This window comes from Gopherus flavomarginatus, chromosome 4 (genome assembly GCF_025201925.1).
Source record: "Gopherus flavomarginatus isolate rGopFla2 chromosome 4, rGopFla2.mat.asm, whole genome shotgun sequence".
Taxonomy (NCBI): domain Eukaryota; kingdom Metazoa; phylum Chordata; order Testudines; family Testudinidae; genus Gopherus; species Gopherus flavomarginatus.
The window spans coordinates 64,388,314-64,410,477 of record NC_066620.1 but is presented as its reverse complement, the minus strand read 5'-3'; the positions used below and the strand labels follow the sequence as shown (position 1 = coordinate 64,410,477).

Sequence of the window (22,164 nt, the reverse complement as noted above, 5' to 3'; positions counted from 1 at the left end):
TGTGTTCTCCTACCAGCCACTGACAGAGTGGCAGTGCCTGGACAATGAGACTCTATATTTTGGAAGGGGAAATGCCATAGTGACCTTCCCAGAAGGTTGCAGCTCCTGGAGTGAGAAAGGGGTGACAGAGAGGACAATGAGAGGCGAGACCAGAAGGGGAGGTGTCATACCTGGAAGAGAGCTAATCCACAGAACAGCCAGGAAGAGGTGCCACTGGTGACTGAATGAAGACAGTTCTTTAAATGTTTCAGTCAAATACTTAATTACATAACTGCATAAAATCTCAACCCTAAAAGGACTTCACACCTGTTCATCCTAATCCTTAGCCAAAAGCCTGAATAAATAGGTTAAATTAAAAAAACCCAAGGCAAGGGATAGCAATTGCTCAAGCAAGCAAAATGTATTACAGAATTCAATAGCCTAAGTAAACCGTCAAAGTTATCCCAAATATCATTACAATGAGTGTCTCTCTTCCTAAAAGTAGGATGGACGATCTTGTGGTTAAAGCAGTGGACTGTGACTTAGCAGATATGGGTAAAATTCTTGACTGCCACAGACTTTCCATATAACCCTAGGCAAGTCACTTAATCTCTCTCTGCCTTAATTCTCCATGTGCAAAATGAGGATAATAACCTTTCCTTTCTCTCACCTTTTGTTTGTTATGTCTGTTAGATTGAAAACTCTTCTGAAAAGAGATTGTCTTGTACAGTATCAAGCACAGTAGGGCCCCCAACTGTAAGCTCTACTGTAATACAAATAACAGACAATAATGGTGATCCCTTCAGAAGGGGATTTTTACAGCCCAGCATCTCCCATTTTTCTGTGATGCATAGGCTGTCCCCTACACCTCCTTTTGCAGTTTCAGGAGGCATTTTAGTATTGCAGCATGTTCCTGGGATTAGCCATTACCCCATCTCAAGCAATCCTCCAGATCTCCTGTCTCCATAGCAACAGTCAATGGCAGTTTTTTTACTCCCAAACTTTTTTTTTTGCCAACTTTGATTTTTTTATTTTTTCAGGCAATAGTGAGCAATTTAAAATCTCTCTTCCTCCTCCTCCTCCTTTGAATCAGGTAATTAGCAGCATAAGGTTCAGCCACCTGGATTCACTGCTACAGCACCTCCTCAGCACACATCAGGCTAAATCAAAACAGTGTTCTAAATGTGAGGCAGTTTTTGCAGGCTTATCTAATCTGACCTCTTGAATAACACAGGCCGAATGTCTCCAAAATATTTCCTGTTTGAACATCTAATCTTGATTTAAAAATTGCCAGTGATGAAGAATCTACCACAACACTTTGTAAGTTGTTCCAGTGGTTAATTACCCTCCCTGTTAAATTTTTTGAGAAATTTTGAGGCTTTACCACTCTCAGAGAAATTCTGGCCACTACCGCTTTGCCAATACTATGATGTCCTAGCAGGGTGGCCTAAAGGTCCTGGATGACAAGGATAACATTGGCTTCAGGTCTATCCTTAAGAAAATATTTTTTTCAACTGCTTTTGTCTCTGATGCCTCATGAGACACAATGAGATTTTCAGACATGGTAATGGCATCCAGCTCAGTAGCCATATGTCACACCTGTTTACATCTCTGGATGGTGGCTGCCTACTTCAAACAAATCTGACAAACCTCCTAATTTACAGTTTAATTTTTATTTGGACAAATATTAGATAAGATAGTGCCAGACAATGCATCCAAACAAAAGCAGTCCCTCAGTTCTCCATGCAGTGCATTAAGAAGGGACTGTATGTCCAACTGAAAACACAAATGCTCCTTTTGTCTGTCCTCTTCACAGAAGTACCAAAGAAAGAACGGCAAGTACATTAGCGGAAAACCCTGGAACTCTGGATCAGGCCACAAAGCAGAGGTGTCAGCAGTACCTCTAAGAGCTTACTATGACAACAAAAGACTGCCTCTGGCTCAGTCTGAGTCTAGTAGACAGAATATCCTACTTCTCAGAATTGTCTCTCAGAAGCACAGACAAAAGTGGTCATCCAGTCACGCATCTTAAGCAATTCTGTGTGGAACCACTCACCAGAACAAATTCAAAAGGGATGGTCTAGACAGTATTTGGTCCTGCTATGAGGGCAGGGGACTGGACTCGATGACCTCTCGAGGTCCCTTCCAGTCCTAGAGTCTATGAGTCTATGAGTAAAATCAGGTTCTGATTTCAAACCAAGTACTCAAATCTCTGAGTTTGACAATCCCAGGGAATATCCACATGGGTCTTCTTCTCTGCCTCCAGATCATGAAGTACATACAACAGATGCCAATCTACTGTGCTAGGGAGCATATCTGGGAAACAACACAACACAAAGGACATGGACCTTCAGAGACAGGAACAAGAGCATCCACTTCTTCAACTTCAAAGTGATGAAGAAAGTCTTCCAAAGGTTCCAAGCCAACTTCTGGAGGATCACAATCTGCTCCAGTCAGAAAATATCATGACAGTGGCATACATCAGCAACCAAGGAGGAACTCAGAGCTCAGTCTTGCACCTGGAAGTGAGGGAGGTAATAAAATGGGCAGAGGAGAATCTTGCTACCATAAGAACAATATACATGAAGGAAATCTGAATGCAGACTAGTTTAGCACATGCTTAGTCAACAACTCAGAATGGTATTTGAATTAGGAAGTCTTCAACCTGATCTCTCAGAGTTTCAGCCTCCTGGCATTCAGTTGGTTTACAAGTTGGAAGAGCAGAAAGCTGGCACAATACTTCATCAGAAAAACAGTTATCAAGTCACTAGGGACAGACGTACATAGGTGGCTAAAGGACTTTCTCTACATTTCTACCTCTTCCACTTCTAAGGAAAGTGGTTGAGAAGATAAGGCAAAAGCAGGCAAAGGTGATAGTTCTGGCTCTACACTAGCTGAGCAGACCATGTTTTTCAAAGCTAGTAGACTTGGCACAGAAATCTCCAGTGCATCTATCAGTGAAACTGGACATCCTTCACCAAGGTCCCATTCTCCATCCAAATCCAGGCCATTTCCAACTGGCAGCCTGGCTATTGAAAGAGAAGCAATACTTATACTGTGAAAAGCAACAAAGAGTCTTGTGGCACCTTATAGACTAACAGATGTATTGGAGCATAAGCTTTTGTGGTGAATACCCACTTCATCAGACGCATGTAATGGAAATTTCCAGAGGCAGGTATAAATATGCAGGGAAGAATCAGTCTGGAGATAACGAGGTTAGTTCATTGGGGTTTGTTGCATGGATTGGATCACTTGCTTTCACAGACCTTGGGAGGTAGGCCAGTCCTTGCACACAGACAACCCGCCAACCTCTGAAATTATACTGTGGTTATCCTCCAAAGTGACTGGGACTCTACTGGCCTTCAGACAGACCTTAGCACTTAAGTCCTACTACTCTGGTTGGTCAAGGTTTATCTTATGTTGTCAAAACCAAACAAAACCAGAAACCTCAACAATCCCTGGAATTCTAACTATTCCCGATTTTCTTCAGTACAGTATGGACAAGGGACTTCAGCCCAGCACCAGAACATGTCAGGTGTCAGCCACAAGCAATGTCTTATATGCAGAGTCCTCTGGTTTCTTAGCTGAAAATTTTCAAATCTCAAGATTTCTCAGAGCAGCCAGATTAGTCTGACCAAGGATCTAGTCAGTCATTCTTAAATGGGATCTACTGCTGGTGGAAAAAACCCTAATCACCTATTACTTTGAACTGTTAAGAGTTATGCCACTCTATTTATCTGTCAAAACCTGCCTCTTGGCACCTCCGCTAGATGGGTCACGGAGTTAGCAGCTCTATATATGCAAGGTTTAAGGACTCCAGAATCTTTGTTACCAAAAGTGACTTCCTCTTTCCAGGAATGACAAGAAGTTATCTTTCCACTATTCTGTCCAAATCCACAGTATGCTACTGTAAAGCCATAGCATAATCTGAATGTATGTAGAGCACTCAAGATCTACCTCAAGTGCACCAGATTAAGAAGAAGATCATGCTTCTTGTTTTTTCCTTTTCACCAGAAGTGCCAAGGTCTTCAGGGATCCATGCTATCTCTGGCCCGTTGCACAGGAATCAGAGCCTATTGTACTAAAGTTCTAGCCACATCATGAACAGAAAGAGCATGTGCTTAAACTAAGGAAATTTTCATGGCAGCAAGATGGCCTCTATCAATACCTTTATTAAACAGTATAAAGTGGATTTCATATTCTCTGCAGAGGCATTCTTCTGAAGGGAAGAGCTGTATGGTGTGATCAAAACATAACTTATCTTCACGCATTTACTTACAGGTGGAGAATGCTTTATCTCAGTCTGTTTTTTTGATCCTCTCTACTTACATTTCACTATTTGCTGTATCCCACACACAGCAGACTTGTGAGAAATGCTGGGCTTCAGAATGGAAAATGTATTGTACAATAATTTGCTTTCTTCTAGCAGCATCTCCCACAATTTTACCTCCCTGCTATGATTTCAGTAGCCAGAGCTAAGGGACAACATTTATTTTTATGTCTATAAATTTATGGGCCTGATGAGACCTATTGTACATAGTTCACTAGCTGACACTAAGATTATTGTTTCTTATCAGTGTCTGGAGAGGGCAGATGGACCGAGCTGCGGGGGTTGGGGAGTGGCAGCTGGACCAACCAGATAACTCCTCTGAAGGCCATGGAGCTCCCCTGGCCAAGCTGCTCGTGACCTGGAGCATGCCTCCTATTTGCTGTGCAAAGCCAGGGGTGGAGGCACTGATGTTGGGGTGTCCCCCTGCTCCCACCCGTGTACCTGGTCTCTGCTGAGCTGGGATGTGGGTCAGGAGGAGCGTGTCTGTGCTTTTGCCTCTGGGTTGGGAGTGGGTGCTGCTGGCGCTGCTGTTGAGGCTCCTGAATGTTCTGCTTAAAGAGACTGCACTGACACACTCAGGTACACTCACACTCCCCTCCCCAAAACCCACACTCCCCCAACACATACACACACACACATGCCCCCAACATACACACACACTCTCTCACACACACACTCCCTCTAACACATACGTACACACTCTGTCTCACACATACACACGCACACACACACACTCCCCCATCGCACACACACACACTGTCTCTTGCACACACACAGTCCTCAGCGCATGCACACACACGCTTACACACTCCCTCAACACACACACTCTGTTTCACACACACACTCTCTCTCTCACACATACACACACACACACTGCCCCAACACACTCTCACACATACAGTTCCCCAACATACGCTCTCTCTCTCACACACACACTCTCCCAACACTATCTCACTCTGTCACACACACACGCACATACACACACACCCTCTCTCTCACACACACACAGATGTTGTTGTTGTTGTTTTGTTGTTACTTCTTGGTTCTTCCTATCGAAATGCAGAAGGGATTTATAAACTCTGTAATTTTATTCATTCAAAGTTCAGTAAGGATTACAGTATTGATATTTTAGTTTTTTGACTGGGAACACCCAGTGATTGCACAGCAAATAGGAGGCATGCTCCAGGTCACGAGCAGCTTGGCCAGGGGAGCTCCATGGCCTTCGGAGGAGTTATCTGGCTGGTCCAGCTGCCACTCCCCAACCCCCGCAGCTCGGTCCATCTGCCCTCTCCAGACACTGATAAGAAACAATAATCTTAGTGTCAGCTAGTGAACTATGTACAATAGGTCTCATCAGGCCCATAAATTTATAGACATAAAAATAAATTTCATAATTCTTCTTTGAGTGCTTGCTCATATCCATTCCAATTAGGTGTGCGCGCGCCGCGTGCATGTTCGTCGGAAGATTTTTACCCTAGCAACACCCGGCGGGTTGGCAGGGCACCCCCTGGCGTTGCGCTGCTATGGCATCAGATATATACCCCTGCCGACCCGTCCGCTCCTCAGTTCCTTTTTACCGCCTGTGTCAGTCGTTGGAACAGTGGAGCACGGCTTAGCTGATTTCCACTTCCCTAGCTATTCACCGTTTTAGTACTTATTGTATATATAGTTGTATAGTTATAGTTGTAATTTATACTTTATTAACCTTTATTAACGTAGTTAGTGTAAATACTTAGAGGGTTGGGGATTAGACCCTTCCCCTCTCCTGGTGCCCAGGCCCATGCCTGGTTCACTGGGCTTCAAACCATGCTTGGCCTGCCGCCGGCCGATGCCAATGGGGAGATCCGCATGACTCCTGCCTAAAGTGCCTGGAGGAATCCGATCTCACAGATAAGTGCCGGATTTGTAAATCATTTAAGCCGCGGACAAAAAAGGAGTGAGACTTTTACCTTAAGCAGCTCCTAATGGAGGCGGCCCTCACTCCTCCAGCCTCGGCACTGAGTGCCACACAGTCTGCGCTGGGAAGAAGTGCCTTGTTGGCACCGGAGAGCGCCAGCACCGCCAAGATGCCCCGGCACCAGCCGTCACCGCTCCCTCTCCCCGCGTGCCAAGAAGGCCACGGCTCCTGCGGCTCCAATACCCGCGCCGCAGTCAGAGCATCAGCCAAGACCAAGTCGCCTGGCACCAACAACTGCCGCGGCACCAGCGATCTCGGCACCGTTGATTCCGGCCATGCAAGAGCCGTCGAGTCCGGTGCGTGACAGCTCCCCGGCACATGCCTCGGTAGAGCTTCTCGTTCCCACCACACCAGAGACCTTTTCAACAGCGAGGGAACTCATTGCTCTAATGGAGCTCACCCTTCCTCAACCCCCGGCACCGCCGGTGCAGTTGTTGCGTCAGTGGGGAAGCCCTGGACAGGCCACCTTCCATCGACGCCGCAGGCAGGCATCACTCGAGGTCAAGGTCTCGCCAGCGTTCCTGATCTCGCCGCTGGTCCCGGTCCAGGCGCCACTCGCAGTCCCAGTACCGGTCCCCTTCTCGGTACCAGTCATACTCGCGGCACCGCTCGAGATCCCATTCTCCCGACTGGTACTCCAGACGGTGGTCCAGCTCCGGCACCATTCTCGCTGCAGCCGCTCTCACCACCGAGCTTCACGATCCCAGTCGGCCTCCCGACACCGTGCTGGTCGCAGGTCCCGGTCAACCTCTCGGCACCAGTACGACTCCTGGTACCGCTCTCCGGCAGGGCACGACGTACGGTACCCTGCGCACGGGGCCACTTCTCATGTGCACTCTGCTCTGCCATGGCCATTACGGCACCCATCTGAGTCTTCATACACTGACAGCTCCGTGTATGGGGACTCAGACCCACAGAGCCATCTCCTTCAGGAGGCTCAGGGCACGGAACAAGCGCCTCAGTGGTCCTTCTGGATGCCTTGGGCATATCATCAGGCCCAAGGAGAGCCTACAGTACCATCTCGTTCCGCCCCGTCGGAACACCGAGCACCAGAGGCCACTGTTAGCCGCCCTCCTCCAGCGGGTACAGGCGACTCGGCTCTGGCGCTGGACCCTCAGGTGTTCCCGGACCCTAATGTTCCTCAAGAACAGGAGTCACTGCATGATCCAGTTGTGACGGGTCTGTCGTCCTCCTCATCACCAGACGAAGCAGTGGCTGGTACCACCTCATTGGGCCCGCCCCCGATTGACCTCCAGGCCCACCAGGACCTTCTAAGGCGAGTCGCCTTAAATATTAACCTCCAGGTGGAGGAGGTCCCGGAGGTGGAAGACCCGGTCATAGACATATTGTCGGCAGATGCGCCAACTCGCGTGGCTTTGCCATTCATCTGGTCTATCCAAGCCAAAACAGACACCATTTAGCAATCTCCGGTGTCTATTCCTCCTACGGCCAGAAGCGTGGAAAGGAAGTACATGGTACCCTCTAAAGGGTACGAATATTTATATACCCATCCCCCTCCATGCTCTCTGGTCGTTCAATCTGTGAATGAGAGAGAGCGCCATAGCCAGCAAGCTCCTGCCCCAAAATCACGGGAGGCTAGAAGGATGGATATATTGGGGCGTAAAGTCTACTCCGCTGGAGGCCCTACTCAGCAGAGATTTGATCTCTCGGTACTTGTGTTTCAAGGACTTGAAGCAGGGAATATCCTAGAGTACCCAGGGCGGGGAAATCTGGGAGGAGGTAAAGAAGGGGAAGAGAAGTGGGTTATTTCCCTTTGTGGTGAGACTCAGGGCATCTGAGTCTTGGGGTCCCCCAGGGAAGGTTTTGAGGAGACCAGAGTGAGCCAGACACTGGAATTTTCTGACTGGTGGCAGTGATATCAGATCCAAACTGGTAATTAAGTTTGGAGGTTTCATGCTAGCTTCTCATGTTTTGAACTCTAAGGTTCAGATCTGAGTAGGAAAGTTATGACAGGGACGCAGGCGTAGTTTGGTGTGCTTGGTTACAAAAGATCATGCAGCCATGTGACCAAGAAGGCTGAGGCAGATGCGGGCTGAGGTCGTTGGGAAAGTTTGAAGGCTTTCTATGGCCGAGACTAGCGTCCGAAACCGGGGTAATGGAAGGCAGGCTGTTGAGAGCTTGGAGTCTAGAATGGCCCCAATGAATTCTATTCTTTGAGTGGGCACTAGAGTAGTTAGTGAAAACCGTAAACTGGGATGTGGTACAGGCAAAAAGCAACTGCTGCAACATTAGGTCCCAATTATTGGAGTGTTCGTTGACGAATTTACATATCACGGCCCCCAAAGTTCCATTAAACCTTTTGACCAGGCCATTGGTTTGATGGTGGTATGGGGTGGCAACCAAGTGATTCACCCCATGAGTTTCCCACAGTTCTTTCATGGCCCCTGCCAGGAAATTAGATCCTGAATCTGTAAGGATATCGGAGAGCCAACCTACCCTGGCAAAAATATCAGTTAGGGCCTGGCACACAGCTTTAGCCCTGGTGTTGCCTAGAGCTACTGCTTCCGGCCATCGAGTAGCAAAGTCCACGAAAGTCAGTACGTACTGCTTTCCGCTGGGTGTCTTTTTTGGGAAAGGACCCAGAATATCCACAGCTACTAGCTGAAATGGGACCTCAATTATGGGGAGTGGCTGGAGAGAGGCCTTGACCTGGTCTTGGGGCTTTCCCACCCTTTGGCATACCTCACAAGACCGGACATACTTGGCAACGTCCTTGCCCATCCCCTCCCAGTGGAAGGACTTCCCCAGTGTGTCTTTGGTTCTGTTCACCCCAGCATGGCCACTGAGATGATCATGGGCTAAGCTTAAGAGCTTTCCCCTGTACTTTGTTGGAACCACCAACTGTTTTTGCGGCTGCCATTCTTCCCGGTGTCCACCAGAAAGAATTTCCTTGTATAAAAGTCCTTGGTCTATCACAAACTGGGATCGGTGAGCAGAGCTGAGAGGCGGTGGGGTGCTCCATGCCGCCGCCCAAGCTTTTTGAAGGCTGTCATCTGCTTCCTGCTCAGTCTGGAACTGTTCCCTTGAGGCTGGGGACACCAGTTCTTCCTCAGACTGTGGACTTGGGCTTGGTCCCTCTGGAAGCGATGTAGGTGATGGGGTTGATTCCGTTGCTGGTGAACCGCTCTCCGGTGGTGCACCTGGGGGTATTTCAGGCTCTGGCTGAGCCTCTTCGGTCTGGTTGTCTGTTGCTTCTGCCAGTTCTGGCTCGCTGGCGCCTTCTGGCGGTGAGGTTGAAGATGTGGTTGCGATTGCTGGTGCTGGTGCTGGTTTTGGGAGCTGTTCCAGTTCCAGGCCTGGGACTGGAGGTGCTGTGGCTGTTTCCGTTGTTGGCAGGGAATCCGGGTCCACTACCTCTGTCTGGGTCTCTGGTAGCACAGACGGGTTTCCTGTGGATGGCTCAGGAACAGGAATGGGTCTGGAAGCTTGCCTGGTTTGGCTATGTGTAACCATTCCCACTCTCTTGGCCCACTTCACCTGGTTGGCCAAATCTTCCCCCAGTAGTATGGGGATGGAATAATTGTCATAGACTGCAAAAGTCCACCTTCCTGACCAGCCTTTGTACTGGACAGGCAGTTCAGCTGTAGGCAAGTCTACGGCTTGTGACATGAAGGGGTAAATTGTCACTTGGGCCTCTGGGTTGATGAATTTGGGGTTGACGAAGGATTGGTGGATAGCTGACACTTGTGCCCCCGTGTCTCTCCACGCAGTAATCTTCTTTCCGTCCACTCTCAAATTTTCCCTTCGCTCCAAGGGTGTTTGAGAGGCATCTGGGCCTGGGGATCTTTTGGGTGATGGTGGTGTAATGACTTGCACCCGGTTTGGGTTCTTTGGGCAGTTGGCCTTTATATGTCCCAGTTCATTACACTTAAAGCATCTTCCAGCTGACTGGTCACTGGGTCGAGGTGAGTTACTGAAGACTGGTGAGGTGGAAGAATAGGGTGTCTGTGGCTTTCCTTGGGTTGTAGGTGGGGTCTTGGGTTGCCCTCGGTTGTAGGGTTTATTGTCGGTGTGCCCCCTGGGGTATTCATTCCCTTTGATAGTAGTTTTCTTGCTTTCTGTCACTTCCTCCATTTGGCTCCAATCTCCCCCGCCTCGGTGAGATTTTTGGGTTTTCCATCTTGTATGTACCATGTTATGTCCTCAGGAACACCATCCAAGAACTGTTCCATTTGTATGAGGAGGTGCAGTTCGTCCAAGGATTTAACATTGTTTCCTGATATCCAGGCCTCATAATTTTTCCCAATGTAGTAGGTGTGTCTGGGAAATGACACATCTAGTTTCCACTTTTGGGTTCTGAAACGCCGACGGGCCTGATCTGGGGTTATCCCCATTCTGAATCTGGCCTTGGTTTGAAACAGTTTATAATCGTTCATTCTGTCCTTCGGCATTTTAGCCGCCACCTCTGCTAAGGGTCCACTGAACTGTGACCTCAGCTCTACCATGTACTGGTCTTCAGGGATGCTGTACCCAAGACAGGCCCTTTCAAAATTTTCTAAGAAGGCCTCAGTGTCATCACCTACCTTGTAGGTGGGAAATATCTTGTGATGTGGAACAATCATTGGCGCAGGGTTGTTAGGATCCTGGAGCATCCTGCCAGGCCTGTGCCAAGTCCATTTCATGATTTCTCTCTTTTTCCCTCTCTTCACTCTGTTTTTGTTGTTTTTCCAGTTCTCATTGGTGGGCTGCATCTTTGGCTTCTTGTTCTCTTTTATGGGCTGCCAGTTTGATGTTTTCTTCCCTTTCTTTCAGCTCTACCTCTTTTTCTCTTTTTTCCATTTGTCGCCTGTGGTCTGCTTCTTTTGATTTGTTCCTCTGCCTCTATTTTTGCCTTGGAAGTCAAGGTTCCTGTTTTCTTGTGTTGGGGTGCCCTCTGGTATTTATTGTTTGAACTGCTGGCTCTCTGTTGTCTCCTGGGGTCTGCCTAGCAACAGTGCCTTTTTTTTTCTTCCTCTAGCTAATCTTTTAAATGTAAAGTAAACCACTTTATTTGCATGTGTGTTGTGCTGGGTACTTGACTCTCAATCGGAGTGCTATAGTTTAACAAAAGACCCTTTGTCAAGCTTAATAGTTCCTTGCTTAATATGCAAGCCAAACTGCAACGAGAGAACAGAAAAAAAAATTCTCTCTGGCTCCTTTTAAAACCAAACCCTTTCTTCTGCTTAAAAGCCCTAGCAGAGAAAAAGAAAATAATATTCCTACTGGCTTCTGGATTCTTATCTTTCCACACCGCTGCCACTCATGTCATAACTTTCCTACTCAGATCTGAACCTTAGAGTTCAGAACATGAGAAGCTAGCATGAAACCTCCAAACTTAATTACCAGCTTGGATCTGATATCGCTGCCATCAGACAGAAAATTCCAGTGTCTGGCTCACTCTGGTCTCCCCAAAACCTTCCCTGGGGGACCCCAAGACTCAGATGCCCTGAGTCTTACCACAAAGGGAAATAACCCACTTCCCTTCCCCCTCTTTACCTCCTCCTAGATTTCCCCACCCTGGGTACTCTAGGATATTTCCTGCTTCAAGTCCTTGAACCACAAGTACCAAGAGATCAAATCTCTCTCTCCCCTCACCCAGAGGGTATGCAAAGTCAGGCTTAGTAAATTAAACACAAAGAGATTTTCTCCCTCCCTTCGTTCCTTAGTCTTAACCAGTGAAAAAACTCAAACAGGTCTTAAAAAGAAAGCTTTATATAAAAAGAAAGAAAAAGACATAAAAATGGTCTCTGTATCAAGGTGACAATATACAGGGTCAATTGCTTAAAAGAGAAAATGAATAAACAGCCTTATCCAAAAAGAATACAATTTAAAACATTCCAGCAACTACACACATGTAAATACAAAAAACAATATAAACCTATTGTCTTACTATCCTTGTACTTACAACTTGGAAACAGAAGATTAGAAAGCCTGGAGATAGAGAGATCACTCTCAGAGCCGAGAGGACCACCGAACCAAGACAAAGAACACCCACCCAAAAACTTCCCTCCCTTGACATTTGAAAAATCTTGTTTTCTGATTGGTCCTCTGGTCAGGTGTTTGGTTCTCTTTGTTAACCCTTTACAGGTAAAAGAACATTAACCCTTAGCTATCTGTTTATGACAGTCCCCTCCAAGCCTGGCTTGCCTCAATTTACCGCCCAGGCAGGGACTCCATAGACATGGTCATTAATGTTCCTCAAGCCATCTTAGGCTCCCTCAACTAGTGGCTAATGCCTTCCCTGGTGTGCGCAGGGATGCCGCTCCAACCGAGACAACCCTCAGTGTCCCTAACAACGGACGCCTCGTCTCTTGGCTGGGGGGCACACCTAGGCCATCGCCGCACGCAAGGCCTCTGGTCAGCTCAAGAGCTGTCCTTGCACATAAATGTCCGGGAGCTGAGAGCAGTCCGCCTCGCCTGCCAGACGTTCCAACATCATCTACAGGGCCGTTGTGTTCTAGTGCTTACGGACAACACAACAGCAATGCACTACATCAACAAGCAGGGTGGGACTCAATCCTCCCCCCTTTGTCAGGAGGCGATCCAACTGTGGGAATTTTGTATAGCCCACTCTATAGACCTTGTAGCGTCCTTCCTCCCAGGAGTCCGGAATACTCTGGCAGACCATCTCAGCAGATCCTTTCTCGCCCACGAGTGGTCGCTTCGCCCAGACATTGTTCACTCCATCTTCCAGAAGTGGGGCTTTCCCCACATAGACCTGTTCACTTCCCACAACAACCAGAAGTGTCAGAGATTTTGCTCCTTCCAGGGTCTTGCCCCGGGCTCAATATCGGACACCTTCCTAATCTCTTGGGCGAACCACCTGCTTTACACCTTTCCACCCTTCCCGATGGTGCACAGGGTTCTCGTAAAGCTTCGCAGGTACAGGGCTCGACTGATTTTGATAGCCCCTGCTTGGCTCTGGCAACACTGGTACACCATGTTACTGGACCATTCGATAGCCGACCCGATCCCCCTGCCCCTCCATCAGGACCTGATAACGCAGGACCACAGCAGGCTTCTCCACCCAGACCTGCAATCCCTCCACTTGACGGCGTGGCTCCTGCATGGTTAACCCGATCGGAATTACGCTGCTCTGCCCCAGTACAAGAGATACTCCTGGGTAGCAGGAAACTTTCTACTTGGTCTACTTACTTAGCCAAGTGGAAATGGTTCTCTTGCTGGTGTCACACGCGGGATGTTGCACCTACGGAGGTTTCCATCCCCACTATTTTGGATTACCTCTGGCATCTCAAACAACAGGGCCTCGCGATCTCATCCTTGCGAATACACTTAGCAGCTATCTTTACTTTCCACCCTGGCGAAGGCATTTACTCCGTCTTCTCCCACCCTATGGTTTCGAGGTTCCTCAAAGGCCTGGAGCGTCTATTTCCTCTTGTGCGATGCCCCGCCCCTTCCTGGGACTTCAATTTAGTTCTAACGAAACGTATGTCCCCTCCATTCGAGCCACTGGCAATCTGCTCGCTATTATATTTGTCATGGAAGACTGCCTTCCTGGTAGCCATTACATCGGCTAGGAGAGTCTCTGAACTTCGGGCCCTGATGGTGGACCCACCATACACGGTGTTCCACAAGCACAAGGTACAGCTACGCCCACATCCGGCATTCCTCCCTAAAGTAGTCTCGGCCTTTCATCTCAACCAGGATATATTGCTCCTGGTCTTCTTCCTCAAACCACATGCATCACGTACGGAGCAGAAGTTACATTCGCTTGACGTCCGTAGGGCCTCGCCTTCTATATTGACCGTACGAGGCCCTTCCGCAAAACGCCCCAACTTTTTGTTGCAGTGGCGGACCGGATGAAAGGCCAGGCCGTCTCTACCCAGAGGATTTCGTCCTGGATAACAGCATGCATCCGGGCGTGCTACGATCTAGCTCACGCGTCTCCGGGTCGTATTACTGCACATTCGACCAGGGCTCAGGCCTCATCGGCCACCCTCTTAGCTCGAGTGCCTATTCAGGAGATATGCCGAGCAGCTACATGGTCTTCGGTACACACCTTTACCTCCCATTATGCCCTGGTCCAACAATCCAGAGACGATGCAGCCTTCGGCTTAGCAGTCTTGCATTCTGCAGTTTCTCACTGTGACCCCACCGCCTAGGTAAGGCTTGGGATTCACCTAATTGGAATGGATATGAGCAAGCACTCGAAGAAGAAAAGATGGTTACTCACCTTTGTAACTGTTGTTCTTTGAGATGTGTTGCTCATATCCATTCCAAAACCCGCCCTCCTTCCCCACTGTCAGAGTAGCCGGCAAGAAGGAACTGAGGAGCGGACGGGTCGGCAGGGGTATATATCCGGTCTTATAGCAGCGCCACGCCAGGGGGTGCCCTGCCGACCTGCCGGGTGTTGCTAGGGTAAAAATCTTCCGACGAACGTGCACGCGGCGCGCGCACACCTAATTGGAATGGATATGAGCAACACATCTCGAAGAACAACAGTTACAAAGGTGAGTAACCGTCTTTTTTATTTCTCTCTTGTGCATAAATTTAATTCTTTGAGTAGTGAGTTCTAAAATGCCTAACCTGTCCTTGCTGTAGTAATTATTATTACTTTTATTGCCATATTGTGCTTTGTCATTCATTATTTCAAGTGGTACAATCAAATAATAGTATCTTTTTAGAATGTAAATTTTGCTTGTACTCACCTTAGCAATGCCAGTTTAAAAAAATATAGCTAAACACACAATTTTAGACACTATGTAGATGAAGGCCGCTTATTTTAAAATAGTATTTTTAATTATATCTGTAAAATAACTTAAAATTCGTACAAAAATAAATGTGGTTCCAAGTCTGATACTAATAGTAATGATGGCGTCAAATGTTAGTGAGTCACACACATGATTGTGATCAATAAACATAAATGCCAACATAATTAGACAAATAAATTCCTGTTCTTAGTAAAAGAGAAAATAAAACCTTAAATGCATATGTTAAAATTAAGTAAATACATTTTTAGTGGAGTGAAAAACAGTTGACTAAAATAAAGTGGCAGTAACACAGATTGTGTCTGTTAGAGAAAGTAAACAGATTTTAAGCAGATTTTATTTATTTTTATTTATTTCTCCTAAAGATAGTGTACAAAGTATCAAACTTGTGTTTCTGATATCTGTGTTAAAGCTCCAGAATTGATACCTCAAGGCTTAGGATTGGGAATATATTGCTGTATTATCTCCTGATTGTTCTAAACGTACATATAAACTTAATATATTACTTTAATTGGTGTTTGGATATATTTTTTCTTTCTCTATATAGAACTTAGATGCAGTGCTCCTGTCAGCTAATTTCTAAATTATTATCTGCAAAAAAGTCTAGTTTTCAGGTTAAAGTTGCACCCCTCACAGAAATCTGAAATGGTGCTCTGGTGAGCCAAGAGTACCCAGAGGGCTGCAGGATGGCCATGGGTTCCGGAAAGATCCAGCCCCCATGTGACATCACAGAGTGCACCTTAGGTTGCAGACTGAGCACCAGGCATCACAAGCTGCAGCAGCAGTGTAGAAATAAGAGTGGCAATACATCATATACCATGCTACCGTTACTAATGCATTGCTGCTGGTGGTGGCGTTGCCTTCAGAGCCGGGTTCCCCGACAGCACCCGCTGCCCAGGAAGCGCTTAATTTGTGCTGGGGCTGAGCTCCAGCAACTCTTAATATAAATTAAGCACTGGGAAGGGGCAGTGGGGCCTGGAGATGATGGGGGTGCAGGGGAAGCCAGGGGGGCCAGAGGTGATGGCGAGGGTGGGGCACCTGAGGAACTTTTGGGGGACAGAGGAGATGGAGGGTGGGGAGCTGAGGGGGCACCCCCAGGGGCTAGAGGTGTCAAAATCAATACAGTAGTTTATTATTTTCATATATTATTTGCTTTAAAATAATTTTCTATACAGTAAGTAATTTAATTAGCAATTTTATAATATCTATCTTTCTAAAATTTTTATAACAGGCAGTTTTGCTCACAGGAGAACAGGGAACTGCAAAGACTGTAATGATTAAAGGTTATTTGAAAAAATATGATCCTGAAGAACATTTGTCAAAAAGTTTAAACTTTTCCTCTGCCACAGAACCATTTATGTTTCAGGTAAAATCATAGATCTTACACAGTACTCGTGTATTTTTTCCTGCATAAATATTTAAAATGTACTTTAAAGTTCTGATGATAAAGGCTGGAGTTTTCAGAAGCTCCTAAACAATTTAGGAAAACAAGTCCCATTGACTTATGCTGTAGGAATTATTCTGGTGAAATTCATTGGCTTGTGTTATGTAGGAGGTCACACTACATGATCACAATGGTCCCTTCTGTCCTTGGAATCTATGGATCTATGAAAGTCAATGGGTCTTGTTCTCTTAAATCAGTTAGTCATATTAGACAATTCCACACCAAATCGCTTTTACAGTAAATTGTTAATTCTGCTGCACAGGTTTCCTCATTCTTCATGAATGGGCTGTGCTTCTTTGCTGTGGAACTCTGAAACCATTTGCTGTTTTCACTAGGGGCTCCAGGACTAAAACCCACACTTCACCTCAGACCACTAGAAAATCCTATAGAAAAGCTTGATGGTTTAGTTTCTCCCAACTACTTTGTTTTCTAACTTTATCTTTCATTTCTTTTTTTTACAATAATGATCTAACTCCAGCCTCTAGCTCTTCTCTCCTTTTCCTCAGTTGAGGAGTCATTAGAGCATTGAGACTCTAATCGTCTGGGTCCTCTGGTGCAACACTGCTCTAGCAGACTCCCTTTGTTCCCAACCATAGCTGCAGATAAACTATGCAAGCATAAAATCAAGTTCAACAGGTACTGTAGGGAGCATTTCAGGTGCTCAAGAGGGCGAGTGCTAGGCAAGCCACTGACACCTGCATTTGCAGGGCAACTGCCAGAGTTGAATTAGTTAGCTAGCGCTTCTGTCTCCTTGCTCAAAGCAGTGACACCATGGTGGAAAGCCTCAAATAGGAGCAAGGATTTCCCTTTGAAGGATTCTTGAATGAAAGGGGATGCCAAACAGTTTGCTCAAGGGGTCAGTCTTGCAAACTCCATGGGCTCTGGGTCCCAAAAAGTCAAAATTAAGCACCCTCTTTTAAAGACCTAACTCATAACTTTAATGAGAAAATGGTATAAAAGTCAGGGTTTAGACTTCTTCTTCTTTATTTTCCCATTCTGAAGGAATGCATACCGGGTACTCTCACAGTACTCTGTATCGGGCTCTGTGTCCCTGAAGTCTGTCTGAGTATGTAGAGAAAGCTGTTATTTCTGGGAAGTCCTGCCTCAGGTTCTCAGCTCATGGACCCTTGCTTTACCAGAAAAAATGGCTCAGATTTCAGGCAGCAGTATAATGGACCCTCACTCAGCCAGGGATTCAGAATCTCAAAGGAGTGAAGGGTCTTCTTACTGCTCTTCCTCCTTTCTGGGGGCCTAAGTGGTACATATACCAAGATTAGAAACATTCTGTGTCCAGGCATATTGGATTCCTCAATCGAATATTCACAGGTGTCAAGATTAATCATAATGGCTAGATTAGACAAGGCTATGGCCTCTTTTTCTAGTTACCATCCACTCTAAAAGGCAGGTTTCAGAATTAATACTTCTATCTAAATAAAAACTCATGTTGCACTTCTAATGAGGAAAAGTTTATCCGTATGCATCTAAAAATCCTTCTGGCCCAAAGTAAATTCTTCTTGCTATGCTTCTTGGAAAATAGTTCTCTTGTCATTTTATCCAATTCCCAAGCATCTTTTGGAAAGACTGGGGCATAACTGAATGTTTGTAGAGCTGTAAAGATATATCTCAATCATATGGAGTACACATGCTGATCATAACCTGTTTCTCATTCAGTCCAAAATGGCAGGGCCTTTGGGCCTCAAAGTTGCTGCAAGCAAGATGCTAAAATCCTGTGTCATTTGGCTTACTAGACATCTGGAAAATGTTCCAAAGGGAATCCAGGCACCTTCTAGATCTATAGTGCACTAGAAATAGAAAATGTGTGAGCCTCAGGGAAAATGTGTAGAGTGGCATCATTATCTTCAGAAAATGCCTATATCAATCTCTGCAAAGTAAGTTTCCATTCCTCTGCATAGACATCCTTTGGGAAGAAGATGCTACATAGGTTCCCAAATATTTCCCTAATTTAAAAAGCCTTTGCTTTATATAGGGGTAATTGTATTTCTTCTTTGAGAGATGTCCCTGTGGGTGCTCCACTCCAGGTCAAGGTGTGCCCTACTTTTTTGCTCAGAGAATTTTACAGCAGTGCCCGTATGGGCCGCGCATGCGTGGTGCCTGCCTTGCACACTGCCGGTGCCTCAATAATTCATGCGCAGCCCGGAATCCTCAGTTCCCTCTCTACCGTCCCCGGCCTGAGGCAGAGCTCAGCAGTCCTGCTCATTCTTCACTTCTTTGGGAGTTACCTTAGACAAATTTGTAGTAATTAACTTAGTTATCTGAGTTAGAGAAGATTTAGTTCTTATACTTACCTTCCCTGTTAAAAAAGAGATTTTGTTTTTTAACCTCAGAGTTAGTGACTCCATAAAATGCCTGGTTCATCAGGTTTCAAGAGATGCACAATGTGCAGAGAGTCCGTTCCCATTTCAGGCGGCCATTTTCAGTGTATCTGGTGTTTGGGGGAATCCCAGGTTCCCCAAAAGTGTGCTCACTGTAACAAACTGAAGGCCAGAACATGCAAAGATAAAGACCTGAGGCTGAAGCTCATCCTCATGGAGAAATCCCTCAGGCCTGCCTCAGACCCGGGCCAGCAGTCCTCATGGCAGAGTCCACCACCAAAATCTTCCAAAGACAAGAAACTGACAAAAAAACAGCCAGCCATGTTGCCTCATACGGAGCAGATAGCCTCGAAATTATTGCCGAACAGGTTGGTCTCATCAGTGCCGGCTGGTCTGTGGCTCAGCACATACAATGTTCCTGGCACCTCCAGCATGATCTGTGCTTCTGTGGTTGCCGGTACACACCGCTCAGTTGCTGAGGCTGATGGCGCTAAGTTGCCTACCTCCACCACAGCACCGTCAGTCACAGCAAAGGACGCGGTGCCAACAACTGCTCCCATGCCTGTGCCACAAATGACTGCAACTGCTCCCACGGTGCCAACTCAAGTTACTCTGTCACCAACCCAGCACACCGTTCTGCTCATGCATTTTGTGCCTCACCCATCGGAACTGACCCAGCACGCGGTGCCTCCGGCGCATTTAATGCCTCAACAATTGGCCCTATCAATCTCCACACTAACCTAATTTATACACCAGAGAGATCTGGTTGTTTCATCTAGCCCAGAATCTTGTCTACTGGGCACCAACGTTTCACTGGGGCTGTCAGCACTGTACTGACAGCTATCACCAATCCCTTCACACTTCTCCAGTGATGAAGATAATGACGTGGAAGGGTTTTTTTCCCCACACCACTCTTCCCCAGTCAGGACGTCTATTAGTGCTGGACCACTTAGATCACAGTCCTCATATTCCAGAGACTTACCACCTTGGTATGGCCACCCTTGGATGGGGCCACCTCTGCCCTCCCTGGGACAATGCCCTATTTGAGTCCCTGGGGTTCTTGCAGAAGACATTACAATAGTCGTCCCAACCCATGCAGGGAGGACATGCGATCTCCTCCTCCACCTTCACACACTGCTACGGCTGTACAGGAGGAACTTACATTTCTGTAAAGAGATGATGTCGCACTCGACACCTCTCTGCCCAATAACAATTCATCTTCATCACCAGATGAGGCTATTATGCCGCCACCACCAACAATGGAGAGATGATTTTACACATTTCCAAGATGCATTTAAAAGAGTCACTAACGAGCTAAAAATCACTCTCAGGAAGGTTTTGGAGACTCAACACGAGCTAACCAACATTTTGCAAACCTCTGCTTCTTCCAAATTGCATTGCCAATCAATTGGGCTATCCTGGAAACCACCAAGACCATATGGCAGACCCCAGCCATGATAACCCCAATGTGCTAGAGAGCTGACTGTAAATACTACGTCCCTTTTAAGGGATCTAAATTCCTTTTTACACACCCAGCACCCAACTCGCTGGTAGTTGAAGTGGCCAATCAACGAAACAAACAGCAACATTTTTGGTCCACTGCATCAGATAAGGACAGTAAGAGGATGGACTTACTTGGCTACAAAGTTTACTCGTCCTCCACGATACAAGTTAGAGCGGCAGATTATGCAACTCTATTAGCCAAGTATGATCACAAGAACTATGGAAAATTCATGGAATTTCTTAAGGACATTCCTGAAGAAAAACAACATCAATTCAAAGCTGTGGTCTCTGAGGGGCAGATGATATCTTGCACGGCTCTCCAGGCCACACTTGATTCTGCTGATATGGCCACAAGGTCCACCGCTACAGCCATGGTCATGCGTCGAGCCTCATGGTTGAGCTCCACCTCATTCCCACAGGAGATACAGAACACCATACAAAAATATCACTTTCAATGGTGAGAAGCTGTTTGTAGCCAAAACTAATGAACTGCTGCACACCATGGAAGACTTGCATGCTACACTGAGGTCTCTGGGCATCCACACACCTGCCACAAGAAGGAGACAGTACGGATATCAGGCTTACCAATATCCCACAATATCCAGCATACACACAAAAACATCAAAGGCTGTACTACCATCAGCAGCACCAATGCCAGAGAAATAGTTCTCAATGGTGCCACCCCCCAAACACCAGCAGCATCTCAACCTCCTCCTAATAAGCAGATTTGAAGCCTTGGTTGAGGGTATAGAAGACCTCCGACCCACTCCAGCTCTCATATCAACCATCCACCCCTTTAGGCACTTTCTGCTCCCATTCTGTGCCAACTGGGTTGCTATCACAACAGACAGATGGGCTTTAGAGGTCATCCGCTTAGGCTATACCATCCCCTTCCTGTCTGTACCCCTACCCACCCTCATCCCTCTTCAAGGACCCCTCCCATGACCACTTGCTCTGACAAGAGGTTCAACATCTTCTACAATTAGGTGCTGTGGAGACGGTGCCAGCTCAGCACAGAGGGAAGGGGTTTTACTCCCACTATTTTTGTTACAAAAGAAAAGTGGAGCTGGTGACCCAGTCTCAGCCTCAGACGACTAAACAAGTTCATCAAGAAGCAAAAATTCAAGATGGTTACCCTAACCGCAATAATTCCAGTGCTGGAGCAGGAAGATTGGTTTTCAGCCCTCAACATGCAAGACACTTATTTTCACATCACTATATACCCTGCCCCTGGATGCTTTCTCAGATTTGCCCTGGGCTCAGACAATTACGAGTACAAGGTTTTACTCTTTGGCCTCTCAAAGCACTCATGTCTTCTCAAAGATTCTTGTGGTGGTAATGGCACATTTCAGAAAAAAGGAATAATAATCTTTCTGTACCTGGATGTTTGCCTACTGAAGTTGCACACCCACAAAGAAGCCATCTGATCCACGTAGATAACTATTGACTGCTTCCAGAGTCTTGACCTGCAAATAAATATAAACAAATCTACACTACATCCTACCCAACAATTGGAATTCATAGGCGCACACCTAGACTCGACAACGTGGTTTGCATCTCTACCATCAGACGGATTCTACACCATAAAGAATCTTGTTGCCCAGTTGAGGATCAGCACATAGGTGTCAGCCCCCAACTGCCTGCAACTTCTAGGCCACATGGCCGCATATACTTTCGTCGTCAAGAACGCACACCTGTATATGTGATGCCTGCAAGGTTGGTTGGACACAGTCTACAAACCAAACGTGCACAGACTAAACAGACTACTAACTATGCCTTCAAAGGTCAAGGACTCACTAATATGGTGGATTCTACCACACAACATGTGCTCTGGGATCCTGTTCTCACAGGATACTCCCTTGCTTATAATCATGACAGATGCTTCCCTC

General features: G+C 46.7%; 1 protein-coding gene across 1 annotated transcript in view; it reads left to right on the top strand.

Moving 5' to 3' along the window:
- The window catches only part of DNAH8 (dynein axonemal heavy chain 8), a 593,210-nt gene that overhangs the window by 404,148 nt on the left and 166,898 nt on the right, over positions 1-22,164 (top strand). The window contains exon 56 of the mRNA XM_050948396.1: positions 16,227-16,361. Within this exon, the coding sequence (XP_050804353.1) occupies positions 16,227-16,361 (135 nt within the window). The remainder of the gene's footprint in view (positions 1-16,226; positions 16,362-22,164) is intronic.